Source organism: Callorhinus ursinus, unplaced genomic scaffold (assembly GCF_003265705.2).
Source record: "Callorhinus ursinus isolate GAN/ISIS: 27379988/994484 unplaced genomic scaffold, GSC_fseal_2.0 scaffold5, whole genome shotgun sequence".
NCBI lineage: Eukaryota > Metazoa > Chordata > Mammalia > Carnivora > Otariidae > Callorhinus > Callorhinus ursinus.
This window is the reverse complement of record NW_027397067.1, coordinates 41,412,423-41,430,603: the sequence shown is the minus strand read 5'-3', so window position 1 is coordinate 41,430,603 and position 18,181 is coordinate 41,412,423. Positions and strand designations below refer to the sequence as shown.

At 39.0% G+C, this 18,181-nt stretch overlaps 1 protein-coding gene across 6 annotated transcripts in view; it reads left to right on the top strand.

Annotated features, from left to right (window-relative positions):
* The window catches only part of RAD54B (RAD54 homolog B), an 81,145-nt gene extending 63,753 nt beyond the window's left edge, over positions 1-17,392 (top strand). For 4 of the 6 annotated variants that reach the window (XM_025870842.2, XM_025870841.2, XM_025870838.2 and 1 more), the window contains 5 exons: positions 3,912-4,087; positions 10,701-10,962; positions 12,476-12,542; positions 12,737-12,937; positions 17,078-17,390. In XM_025870842.2, coding sequence (XP_025726627.1) covers positions 3,912-4,087; positions 10,701-10,962; positions 12,476-12,542; positions 12,737-12,937; positions 17,078-17,295 — 924 coding nt within the window. In that variant the 3' untranslated portion in view covers positions 17,296-17,390. Of the gene's footprint in view, positions 1-3,911; positions 4,088-10,700; positions 10,963-12,475; positions 12,543-12,736; positions 12,938-17,077 lie in introns of all 6 variants that reach the window. The other 2 variants (XM_025870843.2, XM_073892969.1) reach the window with 2 other exon arrangements.
* Positions 17,393-18,181: the final 789 nt, after the last annotated feature.

Genomic DNA, 18,181 nt, shown 5'->3' with positions numbered 1-18,181 from the left:
GCACAAGCAGGGGGGAATGGCAGGCAGGGGAGAAGCAGGCTCCCCGCTGAGCAAGGAGCCCATTGTGGGGCTCGATCCCAGGACCCTGGGATCATGACCTGAGCCAAAGGCAGCCGCTTAACCGACTGAGCTACCCCGGGTGCCCCTATGCTTACTATTTTAAAATCTACTTTTTTCACTAAATAAATCATGAACGTTTTCTCAAATTAGGTATCTTCTCCAAGTGTGATTTTTAATGGTTGTATAGTTGAACGAACCATTTGGATAGTTAACAGACATAAGGCAGTTTGGAGTTCAGTGAGAGTTTTCTGTTTTGGAGTTAGAACTGGGTATTAGTCCCCATTCTACTATTTACCAGTTCTTTAACGACAAATTTAATCATGGTCAAGTTACATCTGTGAGCCTTTAGTTTTCTTATTTCTAAAGCAGAGACAATAATAACTTCCGGATGTTATTGTGGCAACTTGATGAAATGGTATGGAAAGAACCTAGCAGAATGCCTGGCCATAGAAGTTACACAGTAACTCTTAATACTCTCTTATCCCCAGCGCATGCTTAACATTTTATTAAATAAACAACTTTTATTCTTTTATTTTTTCTTTAAAAAGTAAAAGCATAATTTGCAAACAAAATGAAAGAAAACCTGTGGGTGCTGCATTATGCTTGAGGTCAATAGTTATATACTTAAAAATGGAGTGTTCTACCAGAATTCTACCATATCCTAAATGAGTTATATTTACATAGTTTATCATAGGAGAAGTCTGTAACTTTTAAGTAGGTAGGATGATAATTTATTAATCACCTTTTTAAGAAGCAGATTTTATATACAGTGATAAAAATTAAACCCTTTGGGCATGATGCCCAGCAAAAATAGAAGCCCCAATTCTTCCTTAAAAGGCAGTCCAGAATGCACCAGTTAACCAGTAATAGGCATAGGATACTACAAGCTTCAAAGAGGGTACATAATTTACAATCTGAGACTTGTTTGGTAAAGCCTTTCCTCTAACACCATAGCAAATGAAGATCGCTAGAAAATGCCTGAAACGAGCATTCCACGTGTATAAAGCATTAAGTTTAAGCCGTGTTTTTGTAAATATATTCCTGTTGAAACTAGTTTTTTTCCCCCAAGTTCAGTCAGGGTGATGGGTTTCTTTTCAGGAAATGTGAGTGTAATATAACCAAAAAAAGGATTAATTGATAATGAAAGCATTTTGACTACAGAGAGTCAGAAGAATGAGTGCCGTGACTAGCTGATCTGAGAGGGCTAACTGGTAAATCCCTGTGATGGAGGTGATACATCAGACTGTCCTAGCATAAAGATATTATCTATTAGTTGATTCTTTTTTTTTTTTTTTAAGATTTTATATATTTGACAGAGAGAGACACAACGAGAGAGGGAACACAAGCAGGGGGAGTGGGAGAGGGAGAAGCAGGCCTCCCGCCGAGCAGGGAGCCTGATGTGGGGCTCGATCCCAGGACCCTGGGACCATGACCTGAGCTGAAGGCAGATGCTTAACGACTGAGCCACCCAGGTGCCCCTATTAGTTGATTCTTAATTAGGGGTCTTATGCATTATACTCTGGAAAGGTTTTAAAACTACATTTGTCCTTGGGGCGCCTGGGTGGCTCAGTTGTTGAGCGTCTGCCTTCGGCTCAGGTCGTGATCCGGGGGTCCTGGGATCGAGCCTAGCATTGGGCTCTGCTTGGCGGGAGGCCTGCTTCTCCCTTTCCCACTCCCCCTGCTTGTGTTCCCTCTCTTGCTGTGTCTGTCTCTGTCAAATAAATAAGTAAAATCTTTAAAAAACAAACAAAAAAACTACATTTGTCCAGGCCTCAACCCATATGGACTGATTGAGAACCTGAGAGTAGGGGCGCCTGGGTGGCTCAGATGGTTAAGCGACTGCCTTCGGCTCAGGTCATGATCCTGGAGTCCCGGGATCGAGTCCCGCATCGGGCTCCCTGCTCAGCAGGGAGTCTGCTTCTCCCTCTGACCCTCTTCCCTCTCGTGCTCTCTATCTCTCATTCTCTCTCTCTCAAATAAATAAATAAAATCTTAAAAAAAAAAAAAGAAAGAGAGTAGGACCCAAGTATGAGGATTTGGAAAAAGTGATTCCCCAGGGAATTCTGGTTACGTGTTCCTGGCTAAAAACTTAGGCCATAAAATCACCATCTCCCTTGTATTTTGATTTAATATTCGTAAGACAACTTTCTGGTAATGATTTGGCTTGCCTTTTGGTTTCATATGACAGAATGCATAGACCAATTGGTTTAAATAGGTGGGTCTCCTTTGAGAATAAATTTATATTCTGACTTAGTCTCTTAATTTGATACTTAGTATGGCTCATTTGTCTAGAGCTTAACCATATTCAGTTTCTGAACATGAAAATTTGTGGACTAGATCCTGGGTCTGTCTGTGGTCCTTTGGTGACCTCTCCAAGGTGTTGGCATTTTAGCAGACCTAATCTGAAGCAGCCAGCATCCATCTCTTTCCCCTTGTATATCCCAGTAATATTAATATCTTAGGGTTCCAGGTATTTTTAATCAAGTGACTTTACCCAACTATTGCTGTATTTTAGGAATAAGCCAAATTAAAATTAGTACTTTGTGCCCAGCATCTTACACTTCAAGGGTCACTGCCCTTAAGGTGTTCCTGGAATTATTTTTTTTAAAAGATTGATTGATTTATTTGAAAGAGAGAAAGAGCCTGTGTGTGAGCAGGGCTGGGGGGGTTGGTAAAGGGAGAGAGATAATCCAAGAAGATTCCCTGCTGAATGTGGAGCCTGAGGTGGGGCTTGATCCCAGGACTCTGAGATCAGGACCTGAGCCAAAATCAAGAGTCCGATGCTTAACCGACTGAGCCACCCAGGCACCCCTGTTCCTGGAATTATTAAAGAGGGAATATAACACACATGAAAACATAGGGAAGTATAATAAAGTATATAGTTAACTTCTCAAATAAGGTCAAAACTGAAATGTACTTTGTACCCATAAAGTTTAAGAGTCAGTGTCTGCCACCTCCCCCCAAAAAGGGTTTATAAATAATCAGGTAGAATTTGTATTGGGTCCTTAAGTATTTATAGGATTGAGATAATTGGATAGGAAAATGAGGAAGCTTTCCAGGCAGGTGGAGTAGGTTGAACAAAGTTTCAGGAACAGTGATCAATCCAGTAAATGTGGAAGAGAGGGAGGAGACCAGCCAGTCTCAGAAGTTTAATCTAAAAAGTGATGTAGTTATTAATAAGTGTATTTCTGGTTAAGTATTCACATGTCAGCTAGGCACTTTTGGAGGAGAAACTTCAGAGGTGCTGATAATCACTTTGGAATAAAATTATTCTAAAAAACTGTTGGTAATATAAACAAAAATAGTATAAGAATGTATTTCTCTGTTAACTTAGGCAGAATTGTTCCTAAGGCAGAAGAAATTGTTAAGATTGAGTAAACTCTTAGGCTTGATTCTGAGTATGACTTAGGAGGTGCTATGAGAAGCCCACAAATCAGGAAAGAAAAGTAATAGAGGGAAGGAGAAAAGAGAGAAAAAGAGGCCTTACAGATGAGAAATCTCAGGTTTTGGAGAGAACAAATGTTGTATCACTATTTGCACCCTAGTTTCCTCTTATTTCTCTGCTATCCCCCTTCCTCTTCCCAAGGAACACATGGGCAGCAGTGCTGCCCTTGCAGGGTGAAGATTGCCTGCACTAGGGTACAGCAGAACTGCTCTGTAATTAACTCAGTAGGATGCACGTGACCTTTTTCAAAAATGACCAAATCAGTAACTTATAAAGATTTACATAATAGCTTGGTCTTCTTTTCAGGTAGCTATTAATCTTCACTCCCCCTGCCCATAATTTTAGCATTTTCCCCCCTCCTAATTAACAGACACGAACCAGTGTTAACAATCATCCTTTTGAATAGGAAAAAGAATACAGCTCAACTTGGGATGGAAATGAAGAAAGGAGTCTATATGAAGGTTTGGTAGATGTGTTCCCTGCTGATTACAACCCTCTCATGTTTACTGAGGAAGAGTCTGGAAAACTACAGGTGCTGTTGAAGCTCTTAGCAGTTATTCATGAACTTCGTCCTACTGAAAAGTAAGAAGTCAATTTAATAAAATTGCTTGTCAGTGCTCATGGAATTTTGGCTTAGACTATGGCCTTCCTTCCTCTCTTCCCTCCTTCTTTGGGGTCATGATCTTTATTTAAGAAAAACTAAATCTAAAGTAAATACATAATATTCACAAAACTCCAGAGATATCTTTTGATATTTAACACCTAATTTGTTCCTTAATCTCTTTCAGAATCCTCTTTTTTTTTTTCCAGTCCCTCAAATGTTGACCCTTCTTTAGGGTTCTCTGTAGCCTTCTTGCTCCAAACACCCTTCCTTGGTTACCTTTACTCCTCATCATTTCAACTCTCACACATACAGTATTGATTCCAAGTCTGTATCTCTGGTCCAACCCTGCCTTCGCATTCCCACGTCCTCATTTCTTACTGTTTATTGGACATCTAAATCTCTCTTGATGTCATGTCAGACTTTAAGCTGCAGATATCCTTAACAACTTCATTTGCCATTGCAAACCTGACCCTTTTTCATCATTCCTCGTCTTGATAAATGGCAGCAAATCCAAGCAAAAATCTAGTTATACTAGACTCACTTTTCTCCTTCACTTACCCAACATTGTCAGTCACTAAATTCTATTGATAGTTATTTCTTAATCTTGAAATCCACCTCCTTTCTGGTACCAAGGCTTTTGTTTTGACTCTTGTAATTAATGATTCGGGTTATGATGGTCTCTTATAAACTACTTCCCTCTTATTTTCAACCTTATTACATATCAACATTGCCCTAAATTTCTAAAATACAAATGTGAACATACCACTCTCCTTAAAAATCCTTCAAAGACTCCTAATCGTCTTCCAGGAATTTCTAAAATCTTTAGCACATTTGGCAAGACTTTTCACGATCTGGCTAATGCCTCATTTTCTGGGCTCATCTCCCACCACTCCTTCACACTTACCATGTGGTCCAGTCATACCAAACTACCTGCAGGACCGTCGCTCACTTTGCTTCTCACTGTTTGCTTTTACATGTTGCAGGTGCCTATGCCTCCACGACCTTCACTTCTCATTCATCTGGCCAGCTTTTTCTGTTCATTAAGACAGCCCAGATGCTTTCTTCTTTTGGAAGACCCTGGCCTCAGATTGAGTTAGATGCCCCTTTTTGTACCCCCTTTGTATCCTGTAACTGGCTCTCATGGAGCTCTTCTCACATCATATTATGGTCATTAGTTCTCTTATATATCCATGCTTATAGTACAGGAACTGTATCTTAATTATCTCTGTATCAAACGGTGTTTGTGAATTAAGGCAAAAATACATAGAAAAGATTGCAAAATAGTAATTACATTTAATTGTCAAGGGATCTTGCATAACCTCTTTGGAGCATTTATAATATCATTTGACTTGTGCACATTTTTAGGATTATTTTTCATAACAATGAAGGAATTAAAATAAGGAAACTTTCTATGAAGTGTTTAATACAGTTTGATTAAAATGTTTTATTAGATAATATTTCATATGTGTAATATGTATATGCAGATTGTGGGGGCGCCTGGGTGGCTCAGTTGATTAAGTGGCAGGCTCTTGATTTCGGCTTGGGTCATGACTTCAGGGTCCTCTTCTCTGAGGAGAAGGGGATAGGTGATGGTTATTGGACAAGGAATAATGAGTGAACAGTTTTAGAGGAAATGAGGAAAGATATAAACATGTGTGAAAATTTATCCTTGAAATGCTGTAGGGAAAGGTTTCCCTCTTGTGGTGGGGAGAAAGGAATGATGAGGAAAAGCATAATTTAGAGTTGGGATAGGGTCATTTTGACTTCTTGTGGGTCCCTAGGAAAACCGTATCCTGCCTTGTTCCGTGAGAGAAGCAGCGGCACTTCCGTCAGTGCCATAGGATGGGTGTTTGTTCTGTTGCTTTACATTATTTGAAGAGATCTACACCCCTTCCTCCCCAACACCCTTTTTACAATTGTAAAATGCACACAACATAAATTTACCATCTTAACTATTTCTAAGCCTATTGTTCAGTAGTGGTATGTTCATTCACATTGTTGTGCATCCAATCTCCAGAACTCTTTTCATCTTGCAAAACAAACTGTACCCAGTATATAACAACCCCCCATTCCTGCCTCCCCCTCAGCTCCTGACAACCACCCTTCTACTTTCTGTCTCTGTGAATTTGACTGTTCCAGGTACCTCATAAAAGTGGAATCATACAGTATATTGTCTTTTTGTGACTGGCTTATTTCACTTAGCTTAATGTCCTCAAGCTTCATCCATGTTGCAGCATGTATCAGAATTTCTTTCCTTTTTAAGGCTGAATAATTTTCCATTGTATATCTTTTCCACATTTTATTTATCCATTCATCTGTTGATGGGCACTTGGGTTGCTTCCACCTTTTGGCTATTGTGAATAATGCTGCTATGAACATGGGTGTACAAATATCTCTTCAAGACCCTGCTTTCAGGGGCTCATGGGTGGCTCAGTTGGTTAAGCATCCGACTCTTGATCTCAGCTCAGGTCTTGATCTCAGGGTCATGAGTTCGAGCCCTGCGCTGGGCTCCATACTGGGTGTAGAGCCTACTTAAAAAAAAAAAAAAGACCCTGCTTTCAGTTCTTTTGGATATATACCCAGAAGTGGAATGGTTGGCTTATTTGGCAATTCTTTGTAAAATTTCTTGAGGAACCACCATACTGCTTTTCATAGCAGCCACACCATTTTACATTCCCATCAACGGTGCACAAGGTTTCTAATTTCTCCACATTCTCACCAACATTATCATGTTCCTAATGGTTGTGAGATGGTATCTTATTATGGTTTAAATTTTCATTTTCCTGATGATGAGTGATGTTGGTCATCTTTTCATCTACTTGCTGGCCATTTGTATATTTTCACTGGAGAAATGTTTATTCAAGTCCTTTGCCATTTTCTAATTGGGCTACTTTTTAGGTGTTGAGTTGTGGCCCTTTTTTCGTATGGCCAATTGGGTGTAGAGGCCAGGCTTTCCAGGGCTGGGTTGCCTATGCACAAGCATTCTAAGCCTTTAAAGATATGTAGCTAAAAGTGACAGTGTTTGGTTTCAGGGATAGTATTAAGCCTTTACTGTAATTGCTGTGTTACCATTAACTTGCACCAGACAGTTAAGTCTTCAGGAAGAACTTTTCTAGCACATACAGTGTTTTTGTGCAGGTTAAGATGTCTTAGAACTAGGTGGAGGCATATCTGAGAATTCTTGACTTGTCTACCAGGTTACCCTTTTATGGAATTTTTAAAAAGGAAACTTCAAATTTGAAACCATTTATTTTCCCTTCTGGTTGTTGCATTCATGCACTAGGCTTCATGGCTTGGCAAACCAGAATTTATGCTGCATTCCAGCCCCCATGCATCACTTGGATGGAAACTCGTGCTGGGTGCACCTTGCACTCTACCTGACTGCCTTGACTACAGATTTCAGTTGCTTTAGGGGAGAGTCGAATGAACATAAAAATAATAGCCTTATTTCAAAGTGGTATGTACTTATGTGGGGGGGGGGGTGCTCTAGACCTCTAAAAGAGAATTGTCTGAGATTCCTAGTGAAGATGTATCAGAAAAACTGTGTTTAGATAGTGTTATTTATCCCTATTGTTGCCAGGTGAACTGGGGAGACCTCCAGGCCCTGAGACCTCCATCTTGCCCACCCTGGGACTGGAGGCTCTCTCAGTCTTGTCATAAGAAAAGAATTCAAGGACAGACTAGACACAGTGGTTGAACAGTGCAAGTGAAGAGTTTTTTAAAGTGAGAGTCCACTCTGGAGTTGTGAAAGTGGGAGAGCTCAAGGGAGAAGTTTGGATTTCTACCTTTTATTGACAGTTGTTATCTGAGAGGTGGAACATTTATCATTTGGAGAGGGGATTTCTTTGGATATTGTGTTTTGTACTTTTTCTCCCTTACCTGGTCAGGGTCTTGGACCTTTTTGTCTTGGGCCTGTCTAATTTGATCTGGCTTCTTGTGGCTTTTTTTGTGGAATGCTTCCAGGTTACTGGCTTTCCTGGTAACAGGTCTTGATGGATCCCCCCACCCCACCCCTTTGCTGGCCTCCAGGCATCCTGTTAAAGCCTAACTAACTGCCTTCTGTAACAGTAATAGAAGAGAAAGGGAAGGAAAAATGATTGAAATAATGGTATAGGAGTTGTGGTAGATTGCAAAAATGGTCTAAGTTCTTTTCCTCCATGTATCCATGTTCCTTTGCTAGATAATTTTGAGTGATTTCCCGCTGTGACTCTGAGCTCAGCCATATGACTTGCATTGGACCATGCAGTGTTGGCAAATGTAGCACAAAAAGGAACTTGCAAAGTTCCTTTGTACATTGGGGCTTGTCCTCCCTTGGTTTCCTGGAACCTTTCAGTCACCATGTGAATAAGCCTTGGCTAGCCTGATGAGAAGGTCAGCCAGTCGCCAGTTGACCAGGCAGCTCACTGCAGATACCTGAGTCAGCCTAGCCACAACTAGCAGAGGAACCTTCTAGCTGAGCCCAGCCTAAATTGCCAACCTACTGTTATTATTTATTTTTTTAAAGTAGGCTCCTTGCTCATTGTGGAGCCCAATGTGAGACTTGAACTCGTGACCCTGAGATCAAGACCTGAACTGAGATCAGGAGTTGGATGCTCAACTGACTGAGCCTCCCAGGCACCCACGCCAACCTACTGTTAAAAAACAAAATTCAAACAAGTAAGTTTGAAGATCTAATTGGCTTTATTCATGAATCAGGCAGCATCCCATCTAGAAAGAAAGTAGAGGAGAGTTCTGCTGAGCTTAATTAGCAGAAAGTTTTTAAAGGCGTGATGGGGGGGGAATGTGCCTTAATATGGATCATTTTTCATTTATTGAGCTGGGAACTTTAGTAGGTCCTTTCAGTCTGACGACTTCATGTCTGGGAAATATTCTCTCTTTCTCTCAAAATAATTTCTTTTGTTTTCTTTGGAATTTTTATCAGTCAGATATTGAACCTCATTGACTGATTCTCTAATTCTTTTATCTTTTCTCTCCTAATGGTCATCACTTTTTTTTTTAAAGATTTTATTTATTTATTTGAGAGAGAGAGGGAGAGCACGAGCAGAAGGGGAGGGAGAAGCAGACTCCCTGCTGAGCAGGGAGTCCAGCCGGGTGCTCAGTCTCAGGACCCTGAGATCATGACCTGAGCCAAAGACAGACATGTAATTGACTGAGCCAACCATGTGCCCCATCACTTTTTCTTTTCTTCATCTATTTCCTGGTATACTCTCTTGTTATTATGTTCCAGCTCTCCTGTTAAATTTTTATTTTTTGGGGGGGGGTGCCTGGGTGGCTCACTCATTAAGCATCTGCCTTCAGCTTTGGTTGTGATCCCAGGGTCCTGGGACTGAGCCCCGCATCAGGCTCCCTGCTCCGCGGGAAGCCTACTTCTCCCTCTCCCACTCCCCCTGCTTGTGTTCCCTCTCTCGCTGTGTCTCTCTCTGTCAAATAAACAAATAAAATCTTAATTTTTTTTTATTTTGGTTGTCATTTAAAATTTCTGAGATATTTTCTTATTCTTGATTGTTCTTTTTTATTGCCTCCTCTTCTTGTGAATGCCATTTCTTACTTGAGGATATTAATTATTTTCTTAAAGTTGTTTCCTCTTTCCTCCATTGCTCTGCTTTATACAGGTTTCTTCTTTTTTGTTTATTTGTTTTGGTTTCTATTTTTCATCTTGGAGGCTCCCCTCAAACAGGTGGTGGTCCTTGGTGTCCATTCATATTTAAGAGTGATGCAGTAAAACATTAATTGAACACTCCGTGTATCAGGGCAGGTCTAGTTGACTGGTGGCCCTCAGTGGGTAATTAGGCAGGGAGCTGGCTGGACCTTTTCTCTGGGGTCATTTAAATCATCCCAGAGATGAATCTTCCAATACTATGTTTTTGGGGTTGGGATGTGAGAGGGATGGCAGGCTATGGGTGTTTTCGGAGTTTGTAGTAAAAGGGAACTGGGCTCTTACCATCCAGTATGTGGATGTTCATTTTGATCTGTTACTATATCCTTGCCTTCTAGAGTCCCCTGGTCTCAGTTTTCTTTGGTTTACTTTCTCCAGATTATAAACACCCTAGTTGAGAAAGAACAGTCAGCTGGTTACATGGGAGTAGAGTATGGGTTCTGTTTATCAGTGCTCTTATAATAGGGGCAGCCTAAACTCCTTCCTTCTGATGTGTCTTATGATTCTCTGACGTGAATAAACTTGTACTTGTTTTTTTATTAGAGTCTTCCTCTTTGGGCCCTTGGGTTTTACATTTTCTATACTCCCTAAGCAGGTCACCATTCCATTACTCTCTGTTTTCACATATAATTATCTCTTTGTTTTATCAAAGGCAGAGTTATGTCTCTTTCTCAGTTCTGCTGTTTTTAGGGTGGTTTCAGAGAGGTGAAGAAAGCAGAAAGGTCCTTATTCCTTCCACTGTCTTAAAGCTGGAAATCTCTTAGATGGTGATTTAAAAATTGAATTTGAAGGAGAACCTGTGTTAATTGTACAAGGTCACCACTGCATGTTCTATAAACATCACTGATAGTATCACTGTAGTATTTTCTTTCAGTTAAAGAAATCTAATATTGCTTTAAAATTGTATATAAAGACTCTTTCTTTTTGATTGCCAGGGTGGTGTTAGTATCCAACTACACACAAACCTTGAATATTCTACAAGAAGTATGCAAGCGTCATGGATATACTTATACAAGACTTGATGGACAAACACCGATCTCTCAAAGACAGCAAATTGTTGATTGCTTCAATAGTAAATACTCTTCTGATTTTATTTTTTTGTTAAGTTCAAAAGCTGGTGGTGTGGGACTTAACCTTATTGGAGGATCTCACTTAATTCTCTATGACATTGATTGGAATCCAGCCACTGATATCCAGGTATGACTATTTATACATTAAATAAACAGTATAGAATGCACACTGGGGATCCTATGCCTGCTGGGGGTATGAGGATGAAGTGATGTCTAATAACTGCTGCATAGTAAGGCCTTACTTTCTTTTATGCACTCTGCTAAGTGCTTTACATCTATTTAATCTTTACCAGAGTCCTAAAAGTGTGGATCTTATTAGCCCTATTTTACAGATGAGGAGATGGAAGCTTGTTGTGGGCCACATAGTTTTATAAGAGGCAGAGCCAGGATTTAGACCCAAACCTGTGTATCTCTAGTGTGTACTTTACTGCACAGTTGGGCCTTTGGGATGCTCATGACTACCAGGGAAAGACAATAAAGTGTTGGAGATGCTATTATCAGTGTTTATGCAGGGTATAGTAAAGATGTTAAGTTAGCTGATGTAGGAAAATATTTCAGAAACAGCTTTTGGTTTTCTTCAGAATACAGTCCATCATCGTCATGTACTTTCAGATTTCTACCTACAGATTTGCTCCTCATTTGGTGTCTCTGTTGGGGGACCAGAAGACAACCCTCAGGTTCAGTGATTACTAGAAAGACTCACAGGACTAAGAAAAACAGCTATCCTCATAGTTATGGTTTATTGCAGTGAAAGGATACTGACTAAAATCACTAAAGGTAAAAGGCACATGGAGAGTTCAGGAGAGACAAGGCACAAGCTTCCAGTTGCCCTCATCCACTGAAGTTGTACGGACAATACTTAATTCTGCCAGCATTGATGAGTGACAACACCTATTGAAGTATTACCATCCAGAGAAGTTCGCCCAAGTCTTGGTGTCCGGAGATTTTGTTGGAGGTCAGAGTCCAGTGTGACTGACCTAAGTTGCTCAGTCTCCAACCCCTCCACAGGTCAAACTGTCCCAAGCCCCCCACCTCAATCACATTGTTAGCAAAAACTATCTTCTGTGGTCCAAGGCCTCAGGTAAACTAAGATGCTGTTATCAGGCAGAATATTACAGGGGCTTAGAGTTTATCTCCCAGGAGCTGGTTGAAAGTAAGACTTTTCATTAGAATGTGTGGGGTTTGAACACCAGCTCTCTACACTATCACTGATTAAATTGTGAAACCACAGGAATTTACCTATAGCTTGAACTGATTAGGTATCCTAAGGATTCCTTAGGATTAAGTCATCAGCTCCTTGGCCTGGGAGGAAACCCTCCATGCCCACGCTATGCTTGGTTCTTTGCATTCTTGCTGTCCAAACTTGCTGTCCTATTCTTTGCTGCAGATAGACCCTCTCACTGTCGTGTGACACCCCTGTAACTATTTTACAGTATGACAGTGAGTGTTCATCCATCCCTTTCTTTATCCCAGGAAAAAAATAGGAGGTGGGGAATGCTTGGGTATGCCTGGGCTTTGTTTTCTGAAGCTATAAGTAAAATCTGGAATTCCTGATCTTAAGCACATTAATGCATATTGCTTATGTGGACAGGGTTATTGGTTCCTACTGTATTCTCTGAATTCTCATTTATTTCCTATAGGCAATGTCTAGAGTATGGAGAGATGGTCAGAAACATCCTGTACATATTTACAGGCTCCTAACCACAGGTAATAATAACCCTTCAGTGTGAAAAAAAATTTAGTCTCTGTGAATAATCAAAAAAAATTTTTTTGCTTAATCTGTGCTTTGATATCAGGAGTATTGTTATTTTGTTAACTAGTATGCTAATAAACATGTTTTACCCTAAAAAAATAACAGACTTGAAGATCTGAAGGAAATGGAGTCAATGTTTTCTCTTTAGGTACAATAGAAGAAAAGATTTATCAAAGACAGATCAGTAAGCAAGATCTTTCTGAGGCAGTCGTAGACCTAACCAAGACATCTGAACATATCCAGTTCTCAGTAGAGGAGCTAAAAAATTTGTTCACGTTACATGAAAGTTCACATTGTGTTACTCATGACCTGCTTGACTGTGAATGTACGAGAGACAAAGATGGTACAGGTTAGTTGAATTATAATTGTTATGATGGTAAAGTTAATTTGTTTCTCTTTAGCGATTGGAAACATTTAAATAAAGAGTAACTACAAATTTACCATTTGCATTTGTTCATTTTTTTTCCTCAGGTCATAGGGCACCTGCCAGGTGGGTATTTGAGAAAATATTAAGTAGAACCTTATTAGTTCTCTCAATTTAGCTTCTTCTGAATTAGTTGTGAACAATTTTACTTGTTTAGGAAAATCTTTCAATAGGGGGCGCCTGGGTGGCTCAGTCATTAAGTGTCTGCCTTCGGCTCAGGTCATGATCCTAGGATCCTGGGATTGAGCCCCACATTGGGCTTCCTGCTCAGCGGGAAGCCTGCTTCTCCCTCCCCCGCCCCCCCACTTGTGTTACCTCTCTCGCTGTTGTCTCTTTCTGTCAAATAAATAAATAAAATCTTAAAAAAAAAATCTTTCAAAACCTGGTATATTGACTTTGGAATTACAAAATTGTTTTTAATCTTTATTTCTATTTCACTTGACAGAATAATCCTACTGTGTGTTTTTTCTGTGTAGAACTCATCCATAATGGGATCATCTTTTCTGAGGCAGTTAGCATGGAACTTCTCAGTACTTGACAAACTCCTGGTGTCAAGTGAGGCTGAGAACATCAACCCTCCAGAGTGGATAATGTTGAGATAGGAACTGGATCAGGAGGAGGATTTGAGCAAGTAGGGACCAGTAGTTGGAAGTCACTTGGTAAATTGCGTTGAAAAGGTTTAAGAAGGGGGTGCCTGGGTGACTCAGTGGGTTAAGCATCTACCTTCAGCTCAGGTCATGGTTCCAGGGTTCTGGGATTGAGCTCTGTGTCAGGCTTCCTGCTCAGCAAGGGGTCTGCTTCTTCCTCTCTGCTCATGCGCTCTCTCTCTGTCTCTCTCAGATAAATAAATAAAATCTTAAAAGGTTTAAGAAGGTAGACTGGACAAGACTGATGTGGAAGAATTTATATTTTATATAAGTCAACATTTGATTCTCATATGCTTTTTCTATTTTAATAATTATTGCTCTTATTTTCTTTTCACTTTTCCTTGTATTTACTCTAAAGTACTTTTTCTTATTTTTCAACTTGAATGCTTAGCTTGGTGATTTTCAGTCTTCTTTTCTACAGTGGGTATTTAAGGCTGTACATTTTCCTCTAAGTTGAATCTCATAACTTTGATATGCAGTTCTAAATGTTTTGTATTTTCCATTATGATTTCTTCTTTGACTCATGCATTACTTAAAAGTATGTTTTAAATGTATTTTAGTTTTTGTTATTGTGTTCTAGCTACTTCAGAGTAGTCAGAAATATGGTAACTATAGAGACATGGTATGTGGTCACTTGTAAATGTTTTTTTTTTTTTAAGATTTTATTTATTTTAGAGAGAGAGAGCGAGTGCAGGGGCGAGAAAGGGCAGGGGGACAGGGAGAGATTCTCAAGGAGACTCCATGCTGAGTGAGGAGCCCTCTCACGACTGTGAGATCATGACCTAAGCTGAAATCAAGAGTCAAATGTTTAACTGACTGAGCCACCTAGGCACCCCATAAGTGTTTCTGTTGTGCATGAAAACCATGTGTATTCTCTCAATTACTTAAGGTTATGCCATATTAGTCAAATTTTCTGATACCAAATCATTTTTTTCTTATTTTATAAATTTTTAAAAAGATTTTATTTATTTATTTGCAAGAAAGAAAGAGAGAGCAGGAACACAAGCAGAGGGAGTGGGAGAGGGAGAAATAGGAGAAGTAGGCCTTCCACTGAGCAGGGAGCCCGATGCGGGGCACCATCCCAGGACCCTGGGATCGTGACCTGAGCCGAAGGCAGACGCTTAGCGACTGAGCCACTCTGGCGCCCCTCTTATTTTATAAATTTAAAAATTTACTATTTTAACTTATAAATTGCTAATATATTTATGTGGTTCAACTATTCATAAAATGTATATGGTAAAAACCCTTCTTTAACCCTTTATGTTAAAATCTTAAAATATGACAGTGGATTTATCAAAGTTTCTTGTTAATCTCTAAATATTTGCTCTGTATATTTTGTATTTTCTTTGTGAATTTTTTTTATTATGGTTTATTTTATTAATAGGTAGTTATTTCTTTATCCTTAATACCTTTTGCTTTCATTTATCTTAACTTTATATATTATACTGGCTTTCTTTATGGTATTTGTCTGGTGTATCTTTTCCCCTTCTTTTGCCTTAAGTATGTCTGTGTCCTTATGTTTTAGTTATTTCTCTTGTTAATAGCATAAAGATGGGCTTTCTTTTTTCCAGTCTTATGTTTTAACCAGAGCATTTATTCTGTTTACATTTATTGTAATTAATGACATACTTTGATTCACTTCTGTCTCTTCATGTTTTTTTCCAACAAAGGCCTACTAGTCATTCACTCTCAATCTTTGATTTTTCAAAGTGTATTTGCTTTTTCTCTCTCTCAAATGCTGGCTTTGCTAGGCGTACAATTCTAGTCAATAGGGTATTTTTTGTTTTGTCAGTACTTTGAAGGTATTATCCTACTATCTTCTAGATTCTTAAAGTAATATCATCTCTTAAGATCAATGATTTTGCACATTGACATGATTTAGATATTAAGGAAAGACAGTTTTTTTAAGTGTGATAAAATTTAAAAAGAAGTCTATCTTATAGAAATGCAAAGTGAAATATGTACAGTTGATATATACTGCATATTTATTTCATAATAGTATGGAAGTAGAGAAAGCAGAGTCTAAATAAAACAAAATTGGCTATTAGTTGATAGTTCCTGAAGGTGGGGTATATAATAACCTGTAGGTTCTTCATTTCTATCTTGTTAACTTTTATATATTTGAAATTTCCCATAAGTAAAATGTTCCAAAAAACCCTTTCAAGAGCTTCCATTGCTCTTAAGGATAGAGACTAAAATCTTTAAAGTGGTTAGTTAAGGTAGGGTTAAGTGCTGTAACAGGAAACTCAAAAAGCACAGTGGCCTACCACAGTAGAAGTATATTTCTCATGTAGTAGGGCACATAACAGTCATATAGTGCACAGCCTTCTCTAAAGTGATTTGGTCATCCAGAGTTCTTCCACTTTGGGTTCTACCATCCCCTCAGGCCTTAGAGTTCCCTGCTGGGATCCCTGCATCTCCCAGCCAGCAGGTGAGAGAAGAGAAAAGGTAGAAAACCATGTGGTGTGGGAGATTTTTCTAGGCCAGACCCAGAAGTGACACAGAGCTTGTCTATCCACATTCCATAGACCAGACTCAGTGGTTGCATCTAACTGTAAGGGAGGCTGGGAAATGTGGTTAAGTGCCCTGGAGGAAAGAGATAGGGATTTAGTGAATAACTGCTAGCCTCTGCCATTCATGATTTGCTCACGGTGTTTTGCATTAGCCAGCCTTTGAATGCACACTTCAGCCTGCATTACTGAATTTCATCTTTGCTCTCTAAGCTCTAGTTGCGTTGGGCTCCTGTCAGTTGCTTGACCGTACCAGAGTCCCTTCACTTTCATAGCCTTTGTAGGCCCTTCTCTTGAAATGCTTTACCTCCTTTCCCCAGCTGGTTCTTGCCTTCTCATCCTTCAGATCTTAATAAAACAAGTCAGCTTTTCTTGTTATATGTGCTGAGTTCCGTGTATCTTAATTCTGTGCCCTTACCAGTATTTGTAATACAACTCATAGTCCCTTGTCTTCAATTTTGAAATCTAGAAAGATTGAAAGACCAAAAGTTGTTTTTTTCTTCATAAATTTGCAACAGATTTATTTGGTGACAAAAACCTTACCTAAATCGATGTGAATTTATCGGTATTCATGAAAAAAAACCCATTTCATGACTATTCATATGATTTGCTGCAGAATATTAATAAGTTTGATTATGGAGTGCTGTCCCAGATTGTTCCAATTATATTCTGAATTGGGGAACATATCCATCCCAAAAGGTTTTAGATAAGGGATTGTGGACCCATAATATATCTGTGTGGATGATTATTTGTTTAATGTATCTCTCACTAGACCACAAGTTCCTTGAAGTCAGAGACCAAAATGTAATAAATTATATAAACTCATTATGTGATAAAATAAAAAAAGTATTGTTTATAGTAAGGTATTGATTGGCCTAAGGATTTTCTCATTGTTTTACTTCTTACAGGTGGTTCACTGGAAAAATTCCCTAACTCTAGAAATTGTCAGCTTGGTCCACATCACCAGAAGTCTAACTCTCTGAAACCTCTCTCCATGTCACAGCTGAAGCAATGGAAACATTTTTCTGGAGATCATTTAAATCTTACAGATCCTTTTCTTGAAAGAATCAGAGAAAATGTCTCATTCTTTTTTCAGAATATAACCAATCAAAGTACCGCTATATAAGGAAAGATTACTTCATGACATTCCCTTGCCCCCCTTTAAAAAAGTTAACATAGTAATTAAATGTAATTTTTGAAAATTAATAGAATTATTTAAATTGTTTTGTTGCAAAATGTATCATAGTTTTGATACAGTCAAAACTTGAGTTGTTTCATTTTTTGTATGTGTTCTTCAATGTTGAAACATTAAAGACGTAATTCTATCATCATATAATTATTTATTAGTATTCCATAATTAATGCACTTTTATTAAATACCCATTAAGGAATTTTCATAAGGAATATAAAAAGGTAAAATATCTAGTCCCTGTCTTTGGGAAATCTAATCTACGTAGGAATATTAGACCTAGATGTGTGAGATCAGTTTCAACTAGAGCGCAAGGGAGAAAGGGAATCAGACTGGGACTGCAGAGGCTGAAGATGCTGAGTGTAATAGTTGCTGCAGGGCAGTATAAGAGAATGATCAGCAGATTGGGGCAGGAGAGGAAGGACAATGGGACATGGGACACTTCAGAACACCAGTTTGTAATCTGGGACCTCAGACTCATGGGGACTGACAAGGAGTCTATAAATCTACGTCCACCAGACATTGTTTGCACTCTGAATAAGGAAAGTTTTGGCTACCATCATGTCAAGGGTTGTCTGTAATAATTTCTGACATGAAAAGAAAGTTTTAATGTACAAAGTAAGCTTTAGAAAGCTGAAGCCTACAAAGAGAAAGAAGTTACTCAGTCTCCAGTTGGGACTTCTATAATCAGCTTCTGCTTCCATTTGGGACAATTTCTTTTAGACTGAGTATTATCTTGAGGTCTTGAATAAAGACTCAATTATATATCAAAACATCTGAGCTCTTCAGATTTCTAGTGCCATACATGGGCAGTTATACATCTA